The 14,688-nt window shown below is 42.3% G+C and overlaps 1 protein-coding gene across 1 annotated transcript in view; it reads right to left on the bottom strand.

Annotated features, from left to right (window-relative positions):
- The window catches only part of ERBIN (erbb2 interacting protein), a 182,687-nt gene that overhangs the window by 91,293 nt on the left and 76,706 nt on the right, over nt 1-14,688 (bottom strand). The window contains exons 6-7 of the mRNA XM_014524730.2: nt 11,094-11,172; nt 9,799-9,888 (exon numbers count right to left, since the gene is read on the bottom strand). Coding sequence (XP_014380216.1) covers nt 9,799-9,888; nt 11,094-11,172 — 169 coding nt within the window. The remainder of the gene's footprint in view (nt 1-9,798; nt 9,889-11,093; nt 11,173-14,688) is intronic.

The following is a 14,688-nucleotide window of genomic DNA, read 5'->3' as shown; positions in this document are numbered from 1 at the left end:
TGTGGCGGCCAGCCCCGGGAGCCGCTGCAGCCAGGGCTGGGGTGAGTGCCATGCCCTGCACCACCCAGGGCTCCACTTGTCCGTACTCACCCCAGCCAGACCCAGGAGCAGCCGGCAGGGGAACCTATCCCTATCGCTTACATTATAAAATAGGTTCCCTTTATGTGGCATTCTCCAGGCCTATGCCAATCGCATATATGTGAATTTACCTTGCATATAAAGAATTTCAAAAGGGTACAAAAGGGTCATTGCATAAAAGCAAATTTGCATATACTGAACCCTCATAAATGGAGGAAAACCTGTATACTTTAAAAGAATTTGGCTTGTTTAGTCTCTTAAAATAATGGCTGAGAAGGACTGCTCTTTAATAAATAAATATCAGGGTGGTACATACAGGAGAGAGAAGAGCTACCTGAACTAATGGGTAACGTTGGCACAAGAACAAAGGTGCATAAAGCTGGCAATTAAAAAACATTAGGCTGGAAATAAGAAGAAGGTTTCCAGCCATTAACTCAAGGAGATTCTAGAACAGCCTTCCAACAGAAGTGCATGGGCAAAAACAGTAGCTATTTCTAAAATGGGACTTAGTTTATGAAAAAAGATTATATTATATAGTTACCTGTGACAGCAGGGAACTGGACTTTCTAAGTTAGGAGCCCCCCCCTACTATTCTCATGTTATGTAAACTTATAGTAAGACAGATTTCTACATCTATGGCTCTGTGTAAACTAAAAGCAAGCACAGAACAGTTACTGCGCAGTACTGAAGTGGTCTCAGAAATTCCTGTAAGGTCTCTGTTTGTAAGGATACTACCTCTTATTTAGTGTTTTATCTACAGATCTCCAAAAGCTTTACAAAGGACGTCAGTAACATTATTCCCAAATTACAAGTGTACCAATTACTACAATGTCTCATGGGCCAACTTCACCAGGGAGTAATTTGATCTGCCAGTAAAGCAGCTGCAAAGGAAAAGTCTGATCAGTCATCCAGTATTCGCTAATTACGCAGCAGAAGTATTCACTGTCATAGGGGAGTCACATGAAGCAGATAATAGTATGAGAGAAAGAAAAAAGATCAAGGACAAGCGAAGTAAGAAATGGTGCTTTGACACTTCATTTGTCTGACTGAGAAAAAAATGTGGACATTACTATGGGACTCTTCAGCCTGGAGAAACATAGGCTCAAGGGTGACTTGGTAGCAGCCTATAAGTACATAAGGGGTGTGCATCAGGAACTAGGAGAACGTTTGTTCACCAGGGCACCCCAAAGGAAGACAAGGTCCAACCGTCACAAACTCCTGGAAGACCATTTTAGACGGGACATAAGGAAAAACTTCTTTACTGTCTGAGTCCCCAAGGCCTGGAATAGACTTCCCAGAGGTGGTGCAAGCACATGCTCTGGACACTTTCAAGAAACATTTGGATGCCTATCTTGCTGGGATTCTTTGAGCCTAGCTGACTTCCTGCCCCTGGGGCAGGGGACTGGACCCAATGATCTTACAAGGTCCCTTCCAGCCCTAATGTCTATGAAATCTATGACAATCATATGAAGAGTAACACTCTAACCAGTGAAGCTTTAAATTTGTAAACAAATTTACCAAATGCTTGATGATACTATGAACTTCATTCACACAGGTAGGGCCTCACTTTTCGAAGTAGATTATGAAAATGGGAAAACATGAATAAATCAGAATAGTTTTTCTTTTTTTATATAGGTTGTAGAAATGAAATGATTTGAATATACTTTTGAAATATGTATAGTTAAGTACAACCCTTAAGTATGTTAGAGTTAGCATATATATTATTCAAACCAAAAAGTTAATTGACAAGAACATACATCTTGTGCCTAATAAGGATACCATTAGTTCCTCATTGCCCCCTCCCCACAGTAAATGCATCATCAACTGATCCATCTATGGACCTAACCTAATGGAATTTCTCATTTGGTTTACAAAACATGATATATAAAAGCCCACTGGCTCCAGCCAATACAGAGAAACCTCTCTCAGGCTGGTGTGCTCAGCTTTAAACCAACTGCCTGATACAGGAAAACACTTTTTCCCCTGGGTCAGATAAGAAGGAACCTACAGGTGTTTTTTTGGCATCCTCTGTAGTATGCAGCATGGTCTACCTCCCAAATTACATGGGCATATTTTACCTAACAAATTATCTGCAACTGTAGGACCCACGGCATTGGTGGCCTCCTCAGTTTCTCCGGTTTCATTTTTATGGAAGATTTCAGCTTGAGGCCTTTGGGGTTTTTGTACTACAGGTGCTAAGGCCATATTGTCATATTGAATGAAATAGTTTGAATGTTTGTAAAGGTTGCCCATTAGCCAGTTTCAGGAAGAAGATAGGATTTATCTCCTTATCTAGTTCATTGTTTTTGGGACTACGTGAAAAATGTCCTGACTTCACTTAAAGCCTTAATTTAAATTGTATCTTTAGAAGTCTTTTACAAAGAAAGCAAATATCCTGAGTTCCGAGACATCAAAGCCTAGGGCCTTTTAACCAAATTGGTAAGAAAAGGACATTTACAGTGATATGGAAGTCTCCCCAAGAGTAATTTAAAATGCTCAACAAAGGTAATTTCTGTTGAGTAAGATCCGAGCCCAAATTTGGGAGTAGTGACAAATTGAGTAGGAGGAGCCCACTGACAGCAGCTCACTCAATAAAAACCTGTAACTTACTGTCCCAATTTGGAGGTGACTTCACTTGCAGAACAACGAAGGAAGAATCGCAAGTGTAGCCCGGACCAGACTGATCACCTGACCCAACCTCTCCATGAACACGAATCTCTTAGTTCACGCTGAAGCCGTGGAGCGCCCGAAAGGGACTGAAGGAAGGGGACTTAGTCCTATCACTGCTGAGCCCAGCTCATTGAATCGTATTGCTGAGGCCAGCCTATTGAATTGTATTGCTGAGGCGAGCCCATTGAACCGTACTACTGAGGCCAACCCATTAAATCGTACTACTGAGGAATGAAACAATATTTTGGTATTTGGCTTCTCGGAATTCTAGGATTGTAAGTATATTATGAAAAATAACAGTATTGATTCAAATTTAACTTTTAGTTGTAATTGCAGTTGTTTTCGTAACACTAATTCTTATAGCATTGTTTGGGAAGGAAGTGCATTCGGAGCATTGTTTCTGATATATGTAATTATTGTGTTCTTAATGTTTGTGGTGTTTCTTAAAGCTAAGCAGTGTTATATACGTAGCAAAGCATTTTAAAATAAAATTGTGTTGTATGAATTAAGTGTGTAATCATTGTGAAATCGTGCAATCAGCTAACTACTCCCCCAGCCAGTGCATCAAAACGAATCAGTAAATTGTGTGGGATTTTCTCTATTCCATAACCCACTAGAGACACACATTTACACCACAAACTGCAAAGCAGTGATGCTTTCATGCAAACTGCCCTGCTTCACAAACACTACTCCCAAAGAAGCAGCAGTGTAACTACATCCACAAAGCACCAAGGACAGGCACTGTCCCTCAGCTGTGACAATCAGCCTACCCTTAAAATTGTGCTGAAAAAGCTACATTACGTCCAGCTGGGTCTGCACAGAGCAGCATGGGTGATTTGAAAATGCTCCTGCTAGGCAGGGTAAGTCTGTAGTCTAGACCTAACCTATGTATGTTCCAAGGTGCTGGAGGGTGTCAATGGAACAGATTTCTTTGCTGACTATTTATATTTGCTGTTCTTTATATGGTTACCTGTGACTGTAGAAGACTGGACAAGTGGCCCCTTCCAGTTTTATGTTTCTAGGGTAAATTAGCCATGAGGCGCCATGATGCCATCACTAGACTGCTACAACTAGTACTTGAGCCATAGTGCAAATATTTCTGCACTGCTCTGCCTGCATATAGACATACTTATGGGAAAAAATATCCTTCCTGGTACCAAAAGAGAAGTATCACAATGTTGCATTGGAATCCAGGGGTGCAGACCTGTCTTTCTGTACAGGCTGGAATAGCATTCGTACACAGTATATTTGGGTAAAATGCAGAGCAGATAAACAACCTGGTTCTGGGGACAGAGAATGCTAGAATTCACTTCCCCAACCACTCGCCACACTACCTCTATAGAACTGTAGGTGCTGACGTGGACCCGTTGTAAATATGCCTACCTCCATCTTTACATAAAATAAAATGATAAAAGGGAAAACTGTCTTCAGGAAGACTGGACCTAACTACAGATTAGCTCTCCAACAGGTTTCAAAATTCTAGTTCAAATTTTGCTGCATTGTCATAATGACCTATCCTATGAAATGCTGAACCCCTTCAATCCTCAAACTCTATCAAGGGTCCTTGAACACTCCATAAAGCAGAGCTTTGTGAAAACAATGCCATAGCCATTCAAATCTGAACCAGACACTGAAATCTGGCATAAAAGTATGTTTAATGCCTAGAATTGCACAGGTACAGATTGAAAAAAAAAAATGTCCCAAGCTAACATAAGCTTTTATGAACATCTACTACTGATGTGATCAGAGTCAAACCATAGTGTCACTGTCTGTAATCAGCTGTGAGGCCAGGAATCAAGAGATACCTTGAAGATCCCCCATTCCTCTCAGAAACCAGTAACTGCTGAGTTGAGGGTGGGAATAGGCAAGATTCCTCTTGCAGAAGAACCCAGTTTGTATACAACTCCCAGGCAGATGGCCTTCAGAGTATAATCCTGAAGGGAGCAGAAGAGATTACACAGATTTCCCCTGACTGACTCCCAATCCTATAAAGTAGCTAGGCCCCTGCAAAAAAAAACCCAGGTCAGGGGAAAGGACATAAATGATGTTTCATTTGTTTTATACAGTTTTTACTTAAAGAATTAAGATCAAAACCCTGATGGAAAAGGACAGAAATGCTGTGGTTTAGAAGATGTACTTTGGCATACGGTCCAGTAAGATAGCACCACTGGGGTTCTGTGTCTATTAACAACATCCCCTGCTCCAGATCAGTTTAACCTGGTATCACATCACTCCACACTTTTGTTTCGTTCCCATGTTGAAATGAATAGCAAGCTAAAACTCAGCTCAATTAACAAAACCTCACAAAGCACACCAGTCAATTACAAAGACAAGAGATGAGATGATGGTCCAGGTAAATCTGCTAAATATATAGCTGAAACAAAAAAACTACTTGCAAGTGCATGTTAGGATTTTTGTTTTAGATCTAGCTTATTCTAGGTCTAATTTCTAATATTCTAAAATATGCAACTAATATTGTTACAAAAGATTCACTTGCTTTGCAGTTTCTAAATTTTCTCCAAAATGCTATTTCTGCACAAGATCAATTTCCAGAGTAACTAAACAACAAGCACATTAATAATCAGCAAATTTTGCTCTAAATTTAGCATTTTAAACCAGTTTAAAAAATAGCAATTGACTGTATTGGGTCTCTTAATTCCAGTTTGGCTCCATCAGCCTAATACTTAGAGGTGTGTTAAATTAATATAGGTAGGTAGGTAGGTAGGTAGGCAGGCAGGCAGGTAGACAGAGCAACGGGTCAACCTTTCACAGCTCTTACAGGATTTGCATCCCAATATTGATTTTTTTTTTTTTATTATTACTACTTTCTATTGTACTATTATTACATTTTTATATTGCATTATCAACCAAGTCAGGTACAAGAATGATCAATGACAGTTTCTGAACTAAAAAGTTTACTATCCAAGTCAGTGTTGTTCAACTGGCAGCCCACAGGCTGCATGCAGCCCAAGAATGGCTAACAAACGCTTTCCCCCCGCCCTTTTAGGTTCTCACCCAGCCACTGTTCCCCCATTACTCTAGCTGCAATAGTAGCTGGAGTCCCTCTCTCCCTCTTCCAGCTATCTTTTCCTGCCTTTGTTCCAGTGGTCAGAGCAACGCAGCAACACAGAGTGCTGAAGGTGAACTGGGGACACCCCCTGGAGGGAAATCAGGGTTGGATGCAGTGTGGCATTAGGCACCCACAGGGGGGAACTATGTGCTGTGCATCTGATGTGCCCTCTGGGGGCTTAGAATTTGAACAGTCCTGGTCAAAATCACAGTAGTAGCTGAAACAAGCATGTTGGGCTAAGGTAGTGGAGATGGAGGTAAGAAACAAGACATGGTGAGAGTAATTCTTAGACAATCAACAGTCATGACTACAGTTCTCCATTTGCCTAGCATTAATCAGGTTATAATTTTCTATATGTACCAAACTGATTGTAATGGGAATTCAGAGAGCAAACAATTCTGAGGGAGCCTTGAAAAACTTATCTCTTGTGTACTTGCTTAGTCTGCATTTCTCCTACAGCATGAATAAAAATACTTCATATTAGTTTAAATATGATATGCTTAAGAGTTTAGTATAAGGATACCCAATTTAGCACCAAGCAAATTGTCAGCTCAAAAAAACAACAACTCTGAAGGAAGTAATTCTTTAATTAAAGATTAACTTACAACTGACAAAAGTATTCATTTACTTCCCTTTCAAACAGAATTAACATGGACATATCATTTAGAACAAGTCTGCTCTTAGAAAATGCAAAATGGCACTCTATTTTTCTAAAAGTTGCTAGACAAATATTTCCAATCTTAACTCTCTCTCCATGTGAGCAGAAGAAAGCCAGGAAATTATCATTTTTCTGCTGAATGCATTCTTAAGTTCTTATTTAAAATGTTGCCAACATAGTTATTCTAATCAAAATGTCTTAAAAACTATCCCTAAGACATCTATTCACAAGTTCAAGAAAAAGAGAATACATTTCCCAAATATTTCTGCTTAATGCAAATGTATGAAACGGAGATTTTCTGCATCATGAAGAATAAATATACCAGATGTCAGAGAGAGCAGTCAGATCTTGGGTGCATTTCCTAGAAAACACCTCCATAGTTCACTTCTAAGAAACAACCAACCAGAGGCAATGCTCTGCTAGATTTGGTCCTGGCCAAAGGAGATGACCTGGTGACCAACTTAAATATAGAGGGAAGTCTGGGCAACAGCGACCATGAAACCATCATGTTCACTGTCTGACATAAGGCAGACTAATCGGATAGCAGGACTGCAAATTTCAACAAGCTTAGGTCACTAGTAGGGCAAGCGCTGCAGGACCAGGGACTGAATGCGAAAGGTATTCACGAAGAGTAGTTTTTCCTTCAGAACACGATCCTTGAAGCACAAAGTCCATTCCCATATGGAGAAAAGGTAACAGAAGGGCTGTGAAGCCCTCTTGGCTAAACAGGGAAATCACGGTCCTTTTAAAGAAGAAGAAAGATGCTTATAAGCAATGGAAGTTTGGGGGGGGCCCCAAGGAGGACTATTCCACGACAGCCCGCATTTGCAAGGAATGGATAAGAAAGGCTAAAGCGGCGACTGAACTTAGATTAACAACGGGAATCAAGGACAACAAGAAATCCGTCTTTAGGTATATAGGGAACAGGAGAAAAACAAATGGGAGTGTGGGGCCATTGCTCAACTCGGGAGAGTTGGTTACCAGCACCCTGGAGAAAGCTGAACTCCTGAATTACTACTTTGCCTCAATCTTTCACCAGACCAAGGGGAAAACCATGCCAGATAAAGTAGAGGATGAGCATGGTAGGAATAATCACTTTCTTACTATTGCCATAGAATCGGTGTTTGACCAATTAATAAAATTAGGTGTATACAAGTCAGCAGGACCAGATGATCTTCATCCAAGAGTGCTGAAGGAGCTGGCCGAAGTCATTGAGGGACCCCTAGCAAAACTCTTCCACAATTCATGACACTCTGGAGAAGTCCCTAAGGACTGCAAAAGGGCCAATGTTGTGCCCATCCACAAGAAGGGCAGGAGGGAGGACCCAGGTAGCTATAGGCCAATCAGCCTAACTTCCATCCTGGGGAAAATCCTAGAAAAATTCATCAAGGAGTCTATCTGCAATAAGCTTACAGAAGGTAAGATTCTGAATGATGGCCAGCATGGCTTTGTCGCGGGCAGGTCTTGCCTTACCAACCTCATCGCCTTCTATGACCAGGTAACTCGCCACCTGGACAGAAAACAGCAGATTGACATTGTATACCTAGACTTCCAAACGGCCGTTGATCTAGTATCCTATGATGTCCTCGTGAGAAAATTGGAGGATTGTGGGCTTAACTCTGAGACAGTCAGGTGGGTGAGAAACTGGCTGCAGGATAGGGCCCAGAGTCGTAGTGAACGGATCTGTGTCATCCTGGTGAAAAGTGGGCAGTGGTGTCCTGCAGGGGTTGGTGCTTGGTCCAGTACTTTTCAATGTCTTTATTAACGATTTGGATGCGGGGGTGAAGAGCTCACTGGCCAAATTCACAGACAGCACCAAGTTATGGGGAAGCATGGTCATGCTTGAAGATAGGCTACAGTCACAGGCGGACCTAGACAGGCTACCAAGTTAGGTAGATTGGAACCTGATGAAGTTCAACGTTGAGAAATGTAAAGTGCTCCACCTCAGGACACCCAGCCCTCAACACACCTACAGGCTTTGCGGCACCAAACTGACTAGCACCACGAATGAAAGGAACCTGGGGGTAATAATAGACCACAGTATGAAGATGAGTTGGCAGTGTGATGCTGTAGCCAATAGGGCAAACAATACTCCGGCATGCATCAAATCGATGCATCTCCAGCAAAGCCAAGTAGGTGATTCTTCTACTCTACACAGCACTGGTGAGACCGCAGCTGGAGTACTGCATCCAGTTCTGGGCACCTCATTTTAACAAGGACATGGACAAGCTTGTGGGAGTCCCAAGAAGAACCACCCGTATGATCAGAGTCTTAAAAGGCAAGTCATACGAGGAAAGGCTGAAGGATCTGGGACTCTTCGGCCTGAGCAAAAGAAGGCTGAGATGGAATCTGGTAGCAGCTTACCGCTACACTATGGGAGTACATCAAGGGCTCGGTGGGCAACTGTTCACCAGGGCATCCAAGGGGAAAACCAGGAGTAATAGCCACAAACTTCTGGAAGATCAATTCAGACTCAACATTAGGAAAAACTTCTTCACAGACAGGGTGTCCAGACTGTGGAATAAGCTCCCTCCAGAGGTAGTGCAATCACCTACGCTGCAAATCTTCAAGAGGAGACTAGACAGTCACCTTGCTGGGGTCACCTGACTCTCAGTTATCTTTCCTGCTTGGTGTAGGGGGCTGGACCCAATGATCTTCTAAGGTCCCTTCCGGCCCCTTACAATCTATGAATCTAAGAACATAGTAAAGGAGAACAAACAGTCCCTCAATCTATTTGGTAATCACAATAAATAATGTGCTGCGTATTTGGGGTTTTTTTTTTTAAATGACTACAAGGAATGTCTATTTACCTGGATAGATCTTAGCCAGGAGTCCTAAAACTGTGGGTCACAGATGTTCAGTAAACAGATTACTGTTCTTGCCTTCCACTGAGTGCCCACTTTATGTTAAATTATGATATGGAGTAATTTTATTTTAAAGACATTTACATATCTGAGAGAGAACAAAATATTTATAAATAGAATTATTAAAGATTAAATTACTGATTTGCTCTACTTTGGCCTCCAAATGATAACTACCCCATTTCAGCAAAACCAGTTTCCCCATGCATAAAAAGCCTTGCGCCTCATGAAAAACAAGCATCTAAAGTTTTCTTTTTACGCTATTACGTTTACAAAGCTTTTTAAGTACAGAAGAACAGGCAAAAAACCCAAAGACAACAGTGGTGGTTTCTTTAAATTAATCGATGCATATGAAAAAGGCATTAGTGATTTTCCCTATTTTGTTTGAGACACAGCAAAGTTTGCTCTGCGAAGTTAGAGTAAAAACTAATACTAATCTTTTAGTCATAAATTCAACTTACCTGCCAAAATTGGCCGGCAAAAACTCAAGGAAAGCATCATTCAGGTACAGCTGTGTTAGATTTAACAGTTGGGAAAATCCATCTGGAAGCCTACATAAACAAACAAAGAAAAAGTTATGCAATGCTTTTTGTTTCAGTGTGGTTTAGGCCATTAAGATGTGTTACTAGGTAATATGTTTTGACTGCACATTGTTATGAATAATTGTTAAAGTTAAGGTTGAAGCAGCATTTCAATGAAGCTGTCTTAAACTAAATTTTTTGGTTATTCATTATCTACAGATAAGGACCTACCAAATTCATGATTTCACATTTTCTAAGGAAACCATGAATTTGGTAGGTCCCCTGTGAAAAAGTATAGGAACCATGAAAAAATGGGAAAGCCAGCAAACAGAGGAGGGAAGCCCTAGCGCCCTGAAGCACGGGGGTGGGGAAGAGGAAGAGAGGGAGGGATGGGGGTGAGGTTTTCATGGCAGAGCACATTGGGCCCTCCCACACCTGATTGGCCAAGGGCCACCAGAAGTCCCACCCTTCCCTGGAGATTGACAGGTGGCCACCTGTCAATCTCCAGGGAGGGATATAACATCTGGGGCCCTCCGTTGAGAAAACAGCAACCGACACTACGCCAGGACTGCAACATCCGGAGGCAGCCTCTGTCCTATCTTTAGGATCAGTTTCAAGACCCTTGTTCAGTCTGTCTGAATGACCTGTTATCACACTGCAACCCACAAGGGAAGATACACCTCCAACAGAACTGCCTCCCCCACTTCTTTTTCCCTAGAAAGTGGAAAAAGTGTAGAGAGTGAGCCTGAATCTTATCAATCGTGGAGGAGTAATGCAAAAAAGAGTTCTTCTGGTAAATTTGCACTGAAATTTGCTCAGGTAAAAAAGGATAGTTTAAGACTGCTTTATACCATCAATAAATTTAGGTGAATTTTCACAGGACCAGTAAAGGACATTGTCCCCTACAACAAACTCCCCTTGCCAAATGTAATGTCCCTGTTCTAAAGCATGGTACATTATAGTTTCTAAATGGAACAGACATATAACATTGTCAAAATAAAAGAAAAGTTTCTCTAATGTAGCTCTCCAAAGTGGTTGAATTTTTTTTTTGGGCTGAAATTTTAAACAAACTCAGCCCGAGACAGATCCCATCGTGAAAAATTCTAAACAAATGAACTTCAAAACAGGAACATCTGCGCAACCTTAATTATAGGAAGCACTATCAGCTCTGTGCATATCACTAGGTAATGACCAATAAGAATGCTCAGGTTCTGTCATCAGAATAATTGACTTACTTTGAAATAGGGTTTACGCTGGCCTCAACAATTGTCAAAACTTTACAGTTTTTGATATTTTCTGGAAACTCCTGTATGCCTGTGAAGTAAGTAAAAACAAAACAAAACACAAACACCTATATTAAATGCGTAGATTAAAATCATATACAAAGTAATTGATGTTAAACAACAGTAATCCTTTTTAAAGGATTAATTCATGTAACAAACAACACAGTGGCTCTCCCATTTTTCAATTTTGTGGCCTACTTCCACAAGAAAAATATCATCTCCCAGACTACCCACCCTCACAATACCAATTCTTTCACTATTTGATTCTGAACATGTTTCAAACTGTGGATTATCTTCTAGTAGCATCTCCTACTGCCACCACAGGGAACCACTGCTATAGTGATTCTCCTTGATCACTAACACAGATTAAACCTGGACCCAGAGCCCACTGAAGCTAACAGGAGTCTTTGTAGCAAGACTATTTCCTTTATGGCAGCCTTTCAAATATTTAAAAGGTACAATCATGTCTCTGATTAATCTCCTTGTCATCAAAAATAAATATATATTTTTTCCCTTTTTTTGCCTCATACAGCTTGGTTTTCAATCACTTCATCTTCTTTGTTATTTGCTTCTAGACTCTCTTCATTTCTATGTCTTAAAAATTCTGTGCCTCAAAATAGACACGGTACTGCACATCATATTTATGTAAGCGTCAAGTGAACTGCTACTGCCACCTCCCATGTTTTGAATATGTTTCCATCACTGCAGCCCCTGCCCAACAGCAATGGGGGCAGCTCCAGATAGATGCCCACACTAGGGCCAAAGCAATTGTGCTCTATGCCCCAGGCTGGAGCAGGTCTAGAGCCAGGGTAACTGGTGGTGCGGGGTGGGGGACAGAGGAAACAGGAAGCATGGGAATCCAAGGCTGCAGGCAGGGATGGGGGGCAGAGGTAAGGGGACAAGGGGATGAGGGGTCAGCAGGGGAAGAGGGACAGGGGTCAGACTGTTCGCCTCCTGCCCCCCTGCTACTGCTTTCCCAGCTGCAGAGGTAGGAGAATAAATTTAAGATAACTTTCCAATAACTGGATTCTCTCTCTACACGGCAAATTGTAACAAATTTATAATTTTCCCATGTAAAGAATCTAATTATTGGGGGTGTCATCTTAAATTCAGCATCATCTTGGATTGTGGTAAATATGATAGGTAACATGCACAACATTTCATAGAAGCATAGAATCGAAAGACTGGAAGGGACCTGCAAGATCAAGTCTGGTCCCCTGCAATGGGCAGGAAGCTTTGACTCAGATGAACTCAACAAGATGCTTGTCCAGCCTCATCTTGAACACCTCCAAGGATGGCAACTGCATCACCTCTGCTGGGAGTGTGTTCCAGATTCTGGTGACCCTTACAGAGAAAGTGTTTTCTTATGTCCAGCCTAAATTTACTCTCTATTAGCTTGTGCCCATTGGTCCTCATCCTCCCTTGAGTTGCCTTCCTGAAGAGTTGCTCCCCTAGATCTTGATGCTCACCCCTGACATACTTGTAGGTGGCTATCAAGTCACCTTTCAGCCTTCTCTTATTCAGACTGAATAGGCCCAGTTCCCCAAATCTCTCCTCACAGGGCCTATCCTCCATGCCCCATATCATACAGGTGGCCCTTCTTTGTACCCTCTCAAACTTGTCCACATCCTTCTTGAAGTGCGATGCCCAGAACTGGACACACTACTCCAGATGTGGTCTCACCAATGCTGAAGAGAGAGGGAGAAACACTTCCCTGGATCTACTGGCAACACATCAGCTGATGCACACCAGAGTTTTATCTGCCCTGCTGGCAACTTCATCACACTGTTGGCTCATTCTCATCTTTCAGTCGATTGTGACCCCCAGAGGTCTTGTTCAGGTGCGGTGCCAGCCAGTGGACCATCACCCATTGTGTAGTTATGGTGAAGGTTCTTCCTGCCCAGATGAAGAACCCTGCACCTCTCCCTGTTAAATCTCATCTGCTTCTGTTCTACCCATAAAACCAGTCTGTCAAGTTCATTCTGGATCTTTACCCCATCCTCTAATGTGCCCACATTTCCCCACAGTTTAGTATCATCCACAGACTTAATCATTGAGCTTTCCACTCCCTAATCCAAATCATTAATAAATATGTTAAAGACACGGGTCCAAGCACAGATCCCTGGGGGACACCACTGGAGAAGGCCCTCAAAGATGAGGCCATCCCATCAATTACAACTCTACAATTTTCCTCATTTGACAAATAGTTACCCAGTTAAAAAGGGGAATCAAGTGATTTAGCATGTTTTGTTCTTGACTAATGGGTTAGCTATTAGCAATCCTAATAGAAATAAGCCATTGAGTTTATTTGGTGGAAAAACTTTAAGGCTGCTTGCAGACGTTAAGAAAAACAAAAACAAAAAACCAGTGCTTTACTTTAAAACTAGGCACACTCCTACGCTGAGCACAGAGCATTCACAGAAGAGGCAATGCATTAGCTGGCCCAGCTCCCCCGATGTCTGTATAGATCGGGCACTTTAGTGGGGTTTTTTTTTACACTTATCTAATAGCTAATTGACTCAGCTTTAGATAAAAGTGACAAAAAGCCCCACTGAAGCACCCGATCTATACAGATGCTGAAGAGCCAGGTCGAAGAAACATGTTGCTTCTTCCAGTAAAGCGCATTGTGGGGTTTTTTTTCTTTTAACACACGCAAGCAGGTAATGCGACATCAACAACAGGTAGAGAAACACTGTTGATTTAATCTGGAAATAGATGCATTCAACTTGTGGAAAAGGCACTTCCTTCAAATACCTGAAGGGATGCCATAAAGAAGAGGGAAAATAACTTTTTCTCTCTTGCTGCAAAGAGCAGAATATATTAGAGTGGTTATCACGAAAAACTTCTTCACTGTAGAACATTGAGGCAGAGGAACAGATTGCTTAGGGAAGCTGTGGAACATCCATCACTGGAGGTGTACAAGAAAAGGTTTGATAAACATTCGTCAGGGATGATCTAGGCCAGGGGTGGGCAAAATCCAGCTCGCAGGGCCCCTAAAAAAATTTTGAAAATTAAAATTCATCTGTCCTTGGTTCCTGTCAAAGATGACAGGAACCAGTGGCAGTAGGACCCAGGGGAAGCCCACAACAGCAGGGCCCACCCAGGGTCCCAGCTGGCAGGGGCTCTATGGACCTGGGCCAGTTCCTGCCTCTCCCTGCTGGTATAGTCCAGCCCAGCTCCACAGACCCCTGCCAGCCTGCGGCCTGCTCTGGGCTCCATCGGTGCTGGCCCTGGGACATTGGGACACCAGACCCAAGATGGTAACCAGGGGGTGGGGCACCTGTCAAGGGGTGGGGCTACCCATGCGGCCCTCGATAGCTTGCCAAAACTGGGTAAGCGGCCCTCTGCCTGAAATAATTGCCTGCCCCTGATCTAGGCTATACTTTTGCTATCATTGCTATACCTATGCTATAATTGTGGGCATTTCCTCATGCTTCTTGGTTTTGCTGTTACCACACAAGGCCAAAAAGGATTTTTTCTCCCTTTCAGCTGCTACATGCGTCAGAATTTGGGGCGGGGGGGGGGGGGGGCGTCTCTTCCATCACAC

Source organism: Alligator sinensis, unplaced genomic scaffold (assembly GCF_000455745.1).
Source record: "Alligator sinensis unplaced genomic scaffold, ASM45574v1 scaffold1510_1, whole genome shotgun sequence".
Lineage (NCBI taxonomy): Eukaryota > Metazoa > Chordata > Crocodylia > Alligatoridae > Alligator > Alligator sinensis.
This window is presented reverse-complemented; position numbering and strand designations above follow the sequence as displayed.